This window comes from Amphibalanus amphitrite, unplaced genomic scaffold (assembly GCF_019059575.1).
Source record: "Amphibalanus amphitrite isolate SeventyFive unplaced genomic scaffold, NRLGWU_Aamphi_draft 002090F_arrow, whole genome shotgun sequence".
Lineage (NCBI taxonomy): Eukaryota > Metazoa > Arthropoda > Thecostraca > Balanomorpha > Balanidae > Amphibalanus > Amphibalanus amphitrite.
In genome coordinates, this window is record NW_024883583.1 from 61,108 (window position 1) to 68,346 (window position 7,239).

The 7,239-nt window shown below is 44.6% G+C and overlaps 1 protein-coding gene across 1 annotated transcript; it reads left to right on the forward strand.

Moving 5' to 3' along the window:
• Nucleotides 1–369: 369 nt before the first annotated feature.
• On the forward strand, nt 370–7,164 carry LOC122376296 (peptidyl-prolyl cis-trans isomerase-like). The gene is made up of 3 exons (XM_043356092.1): nt 370–975; nt 5,409–5,528; nt 7,033–7,164. The coding sequence occupies exons 1-3, from the start codon at nt 796–798 to the stop codon at nt 7,156–7,158; spliced, it is 426 nt and encodes a 141-aa protein (XP_043212027.1). The 5' UTR covers nt 370–795; the 3' UTR covers nt 7,159–7,164.
• The last annotated feature ends 75 nt before the right edge of the window (nt 7,165–7,239 follow it).

The following is a 7,239-nucleotide window of genomic DNA, read 5'->3' on the forward strand; positions in this document are numbered from 1 at the left end:
GGTAATCAGGGCGCCCCTCAGGGCCCCCATGGCCCCCTTGGGTACGTCACTGCACTCAAGTGACCCAAAGGGCCCACTTGCATGTTTGATGCCAAAGGGGGAGGCCATGGCCTCTTGGCCTCCCCCCTGGATACGCCACTGGCTAACATGAAAATATTTGGTATTGCATGAACAAATGACCATGCTCACATGACGGCTGTCGCCTATCTCTCAGTCATCACGGTTTTATGCTTTGGTTTTCATTTCGAGATAAGAAATGGGGCTTTGCAGATTTGGGTGCTTCAAGCCGGAAGACTCGAATGAATTAGGCATGAGCCCTGTCGCCCAAAAACTATCTATAGGAAATTAGGAATCCTGCGACCTGCCCACGTCTTCGCATGAGATGATTGTGGGCTAAACCGGGTTTGTTTGAGGATAAGCAGCGGCTCTATATTCGCAGTGTTTTTGCGGCAAAAGTAGCCACTCTAAATCAAACCCTTTTACTTATAACAGAAATCTTGCAATTTTTTGAAAATACACAGCACAAAAATGGTGCATTGAAGTTTTTTCGCTGTAAATAACTTTTAAAATGAATGAAAAGCAATATTTTATTATAGTTTTCATTTGTACGAAAACATATAGTACCTGTAGGAAATTATAAATATTCATTTGAAAAATGCTGATCTAGTCAAGTATGAAGTACCAAAAATATTTATTACGATAAAATATATGCCTAAATTTCACACTAGTTAGGCCGGATATTATGAATAAAAATAAAAAATCGTGTTATCTCATAAGCCGCCGTCGCCATTCACGATGCTGCCTTCGGTCTTCTTGCGCGCTTTGCCGGTGCGGTTCGGTTCCGCCGGGGTTTCACTGCTAAAACCTTGTGTTATTAATTGCACTGCAAGTCAGTTCTATTGCAAAATGGCTCTTCCCAAAGTCTTTTTCGATGTTTCGGCCGACAACAAGCCCCTGGGCCGCATAGTAATGGAGGTAAGAGCTGCTAAAAATAGACTGCGCCGGGTGCCGCCCACGTGGTCGATCTTACGAACAAATTAGACGAAAACATTTCTGACACTTTTTTAACTAACAATTTGCTAATAACAATAATGAAAAATCATAATTAAGTATAAACAAAGTATTGTGGTTTTGTTTTTTAGCAATCATGATAATACGATAAAGGTTGAGACTTCCATTTTGCGTCAAGCCAGACGAGTAAGTCTAAATTTTGCATCCAGCTAGACGCGTCAAGTCCAAGACACGTCGAGCTGGCCGGCGGCTGCGTCTATCTGACGTCAAGCACTATCTGGCATCTGGTCTATCTGGCAACGTCGTCTATCGTGATGTGTAGACCTCAACGCATACCTACTGTCAAAGCACAATGACAGGTAAATAAGCTGGACTTAGTACGCCCATCAAAGCCAGATACTGCCTGTCTGACTCAACTGACCGCTGCGGCTGCTCCCACAAACTGCTGGCCATCCCCGTCAAGTGAAATATAAAGTGCAGGAGCTACTGGAGTGCAGGGCTCTGACCACTGGAAGTCCAATACTACCAATTCAGCCACTGGACAGCCTGGATTAGATAGTTGAAGGCTGCTCCATCAACTCTCCATTGACGGGTGTTAAATATCCCCCTCCTCACCTGGTCAACTCACCTGGCCCTTTTCCTGGCCTCCACAGTGCAATAAGTTAGTTGGATACCTGAACACCATTCAATCTGTTTCATATTTTACCATTTTTATATAGCTTTTCTGAATATCACAGATCAGTAGGTGGAACTATGGTCATGAGTACCCAAATATAGGAACGTTCCCATTTTTGGGAACGGAGTTCCCAAATATGGGAATGGGCGTTCCCATTTATGAGAACGGAAGGTAATTTTTCGGCCGTTCGCCCACTAAAACTCATTAGTGCATCACGTCTCAAAAAGTGCACGCTAATTTAAGTATCTACTAATTCTCTATAAAATTATTTTTAATCTGACCGTTGAACAAGGAAATTGACCGTCGAATGATATTTTTAATGATTTTTTGAAATGACTGAATGGTGAAAACATGGTTACAGTACATTTAACATGCAATTTTAAGGAAAATGAAGCGTTTTTTACATTTTGAGGTCAAGTATGATAATCTTCGCCTGGTTATGAAGTTTCATACTAGCGACACCAGATGCTGACATATGCAAGCGAACACGCGGACAGTCCCGAGGTAATATTGTTGACATTTGGTGTCGAGGCGGATGACCGCGTAGAACGTGCGTGATATTACCGTAATACTGTTGTAAACTCAGTTTAAGTGGTCGAAAATTATTCAGCTGTATTTTATCAGCCCGGAAAGACATTTTATTTGGATGCTAGCTGTTTAGCGTTGTTTTATAAGGAGCGTCATGAGCGTGGTTTTTGTCTTCCGTGTTTCTAAGCATGATTGTTTTGGGGGAATTTCTCTTATATAGGTCGCTCTGTGTGGCTTATTTATAATTTATGTGCTGATTTCGATCATTCCTCGTGCCCATCCTACCAGGCCTTTTGCCACTTACACTCATTAAGAAAGGAAAAAACTAGATTATCATAGGGACTAGGTGTTTTGAGGGTGTAACATATTCAGCGTTCCCATTTTTGGATACTTCCTTGTACTCGTCAACTATCGGTAATAAACAGACAGGTGCTTGACATGTCTCCGCCCTCGGCACGGACGGTGGATATAGGTATAGAAGACCTTGTTGAACATCGCTGAGCGTTGTGAATTACGTAATCCTGCAGAGGGGGGCGTGCCCGCTGCGAGATCGACGGGAATAAAAGCGCAGAAGACCGGGCGAAACATGCGACGGTCTTGCCGGAAAGGTCATCTGATGATTGTTGCGTTAACAATAATTTGCGGCGTTGGACGTGATGCTTGTTAATGAAAAGAGCCCCTGAAAGGCGTCGGTGAAATCGTTCCCAATTTTGGGTTCGCCGTTCCCATAATAAGGAACGCTTGCAGCGCCAGTTTACGAGAGCGTTCCCAAATTTGGGCTCGCGGCCCGGATGAAGGACTGCTTTAGAATTAGGGGAACGATTTGAAACTACGATGGGCCTTACAATATCAAACTCTTTCCCAACAATATTGAGACAAATATCAGGCGGTTCACGATCGTTTTATATTTTTTGGACGTCATTTAACGGTTCTTTTTCTTGTTTTAAATAATGCCTACATGGCGTTCCCATATTTGGGTTTATCGTTCCCAAACATGGGAACGAAAATGCGTTCCCGAAAATGGGTACGCTTGACCATAGTTCCGCCTACTGAGATGAATAAAATCTTGGAAAACCACTGTTGAATAAAACACATGACAACCGCTCAGCCGCTATCATACTTGTATGATGTGTAATGTGTAATCTGTGGTGCGGGCATGGAAGTATTGTGATGTATGATTTATGACATGTTTATATGTGCATACTTTTGCCATTATTTGAACTATGAATATATCTCCTTTTAGGCTGCAACTTGATTAGGTGTGCTGCACTTGGCGTATTTTTCCTTTCTATATCTTTGTTTTCTGTTGTTTCTGGCCAACAGGTGTAATTTCTTTTTTTTTTGTGTCTGCTGAGCACCTGTGCTCAAAATATTCTCAATTTTCATTTCAAACTTCCATCAATCAATTCATTATGAGGTCAGGTATGCTTGAACTTTTTCTAGCTATAATAAATTTACTCTGGCTGTAGAAGTTTGGTTTGCATTTATTAAGAAATTTGGGTTGATCAACTTTGTGGCATTGCAGCTTGCAACACATGTTTTGTTAAAAAACTGGCTTAGGAAACCATCAAACAAATTTTCAAAAATCCATATAAAATGACAGGTATGAAAAATCGAGCACTGCAAATTTTCAACATGATAGGTATGTAAAACCTAACCACTTTATTTGATATTTTACCTCTCAGTACCAATTGTGCCTAATGATGGTGCAGCTACTTCAAATACCTTTCGTAGCTATAGGCATCGCCCTGGAAACCAAAGGCACTATTGTATTTCTGAAGACCCTTTTTCTTGAAATAGCACCTTATTAAAATTTATCATTTTTGACCTAACCTGTCGAGAGTTGACATTGACCTCAGCTTAACCCTCTCAAATTCACCTTAAGTGACAGATTATACTCTTCTGATGTTCTATGACAAAAACTTTTGAGAAAACACATGTAACATGTCATTTACCTATGTCACTAAGCCTGTCCCATAGCTCAGTTGGTAGAGCGTCTGACTCCTGAGTGGAAGTGAGAGGCCGGGTTGGAGTCGCTCCGGAGCTCAATATGTATGTAACTCCTGACTGGGATGGTCTGCGGTTGGTGAGAGCAGCCAGCGTCAGTTGAAGTCAGTTGAGTGGGACAGGCCGTGTCCGACTTTGAAAGGCACATTAAATTTGGCATCTATCTAGGTCATTCTCCCGCTACCTGGAATTGCGCGACCGGACGGTAGGGGTCTGGGTCTACGCAACAAGCTCTGCTTAGCGTGGGCCCCGGCTCTGCCAATCCATCAATTCAAACATTTGAGCTAGATTTATGTAAAAAATCAGACCTTCGTCACAACGTGAATAGCACAAGGTGATGGCCCGATGCCTGTGGTATCGCTCCAAGAAGCTCATCGGCCTCTCCCTCACCGACGATGAGATGGCGTTCGAGGAGAAGCGGGCGGTTACCACCTGCATGCTGTAGCGGGTGAGGGAGAAGAGCCCGTTTTACCGCGCCGACGTCGCCCTCGACGCAGTGGGGCAGCGCTCGCTGGCGTCGTTTGCGATGACCAGCTCTGTCGGTCTCGGCACCTCCCTCGGGGCAGGTCATGATTTTCTCAACATCGATCCGGTCGAGTGGTCGGATAGAGACGAATTCACCACGGCTTGTCGGCGACCGTCACGTACGGAAAGTGAACGACTCTGCGGGAAAGTGTTGCACTGTTGCCCTCATTAGCGGGAATCTTGCAGCACCACCATGCACGGCAAGAAATATTGACAGACAGCACCTCCTTTAATTAAGTCAAGGAGCGTCAGATGAATCAGATAAATCAGATGAAAATAACACATCTTGGCGCCTAGCTCGTGCGTTTTACAGCTCGTAATTATCCCCTATCTCTTTTGGCCTACGGCTCAAGTTTATCGTCCACATTGTGCTTTTCAGGTCATTTTCATTGTGTATTGTTTTTATTTTGTATGCGTTTTACAGCTCGTTATAACGACTATCACGCGCGTTCGACAGCTTCTTTGCAACGCCTACCATGCCTTCTTCGCTTCTTCAGCTTCCTTTACCAACTATTGTGTTTTTTACAGCCCTTTTTTACTCGTTACGTTTTAGTTTTTCAGCTCATCTTCAGCCTTTTTTCAGCTTGTTTATGTTACATCCATCTCATCCGTTTTTTGTTTTCAGCTCGTATTTACCATTGATCTCGTGCGTTTGTTCCAGCTGAGGTCCGACGTTGTGCCGAAGACGGCTGAGAACTTCCGTGCCCTATGCACCGGAGAGAAGGGTTTCGGATTCCAGGGCTGCGGCTTCCACCGTGTCATCCCCAACTTCATGTGTCAGGTTAGTGTCGTCAGAGTGTGGCAGTGTGTCAGGACGTGTCAAAGTGTGTCAGGGTAGTGTCTGATGTGTCAGGTTAGTGTCAGGACATGTCAGAGTGTGTCAGGTTAGTGTCAGGACATGTCAGTGTGTCAGGACGTCTCAGAGTGTCAGGTCAGTGTCAGAATCTCAGGTGTGTCAGGTCATTGTCGGAACATGTCAGTGTCAGGTGTGTGGTAGGCGTTCGACGTCATTCCCGACTTCATGTGTCAGGTTAGTGTCAGAGTGTGTCAGGACGTGTCAGAGTGTGTCAAGTCAGTGTCAAAATCTGAGGAGTGTCATGTCCGTGTTAGGATGTGTCGTCCGGTGGGGGGATGTCATGTGAGTGTCAGCTGGTGTCTGGAAATAGTTTGCTGTCATTCTTAGGTGTCAAGAGTAATATTATGGTAGTGTGATGCATCGGTGGTCATATGTCACATTGAGAGTGTTAATTGGTTTTAGGGAAGTGGTTGGTGGAAGCATCGCATGTCAAGTGTCATCATAATTGTGACTTGATCACGTGCCATTTCTCTCTCATAGCTTTCCCTGATGCCTAAGTGTTATTGTCATCTCTCATGTCTTCCCAAAGTTTCATCGTCATCTCTTGTCGTTGCTCGGCTCGTGCCTATGCGTATCAGTGTTTGGTGTCTCGTCTAGCCGGATGCTGTCTCTGTTAGGTTCATCATTTCCCACGGAGTTAAAGGAATGTATTTGGTGAGGAATTCCTATCACCAGTTGGTTTCAATGTCATCCATAACTTGATGTGTAGGGTGCCCAATGCCCATGTCCTGGTCTTGGTGATGGACATCTGTGCCTTTACTGGGTATCGGACTCCAATGAGTCATTGCCAGGCTACCTATGGTTAGAGTGGGTTGTCAGATAACCACATGCCAATGAATCACTGTTCTCCGTTTGACTAGGCTTATCACTGTAGCCTTTTGAAAGGTGACTCAATGTGATGGTATCAACCTGTAATTGTGAGCTGCTATCTGCAGGTTTTAATGGCAGTCCATGTGAGTAATGTATTTATGGGTCATGTAGCTACCTGGCGAGGCCCCACTTATGCCTGCTTAGTTCTGCTAGGTATGCAGCATTGTCATTTGGCTTTGTAATCTGAATGTTGATAACTATCGGTTCACTGCATTTGAAGCTTAATGCCTGAAACAGACTCTTTTCGCAGTCAGGAAATCGCATGCGAGAGCGAGAGGCTATCTATTCAAATACATGGAAGCACACTCGCATCAATCGCACGCACCTCCCGCAAGCGATTGATGCGTGAAGAATTATAATGTATTTGATTGAATAGGCTCTCGCATGCGAGTTCCTGAACGCGGAAAGAGTCTGTTTCAGCCTTTACAGTCCTTCAAATTGCACAAGGCATGAATTCTTGTATATCGCAATCTGCAGCTAGCCTCCCGCCTCCGACATCCTATCCCGCTAGCTCTAGCACACCCTCTCCCTCGTGACGCACTCCATCTGGCTCCTCCAGGGCGGTGACTTCACCAAACACAACGGAACCGGAGGCAAATCCATCTACGGCAACAAGTTCGAGGACGAGAACTTCATCCTGAAGCACACCGGCCCCGGCATCCTCTCAATGGCTAACGCCGGTTAGTAGCGCCGCTGTATTTGTAGGTATTGTATTTGTATTTGTGTTTACATTTTAGAGCGATCCATAGTGTGGCGATTACTGCTG

What these genes read in the sequence shown, in the direction of transcription:
- LOC122376296 (XM_043356092.1), top strand. Translation starts at nt 796, where the DNA reads ATGCTGCCTTCGGTCTTCTTGCGCGCTTTGCCGGTGCGGTTCGGTTCC. An exon ending in TGGGCCGCATAGTAATGGAG is followed by an intron (nt 976 to 5,408) that starts GTAAGAGCTGCT and finishes CGTTTGTTCCAG; the next exon opens with CTGAGGTCCGACGTTGTGCC. An exon ending in TCCCCAACTTCATGTGTCAG is followed by an intron (nt 5,529 to 7,032) that starts GTTAGTGTCGTC and finishes TGGCTCCTCCAG; the next exon opens with GGCGGTGACTTCACCAAACA.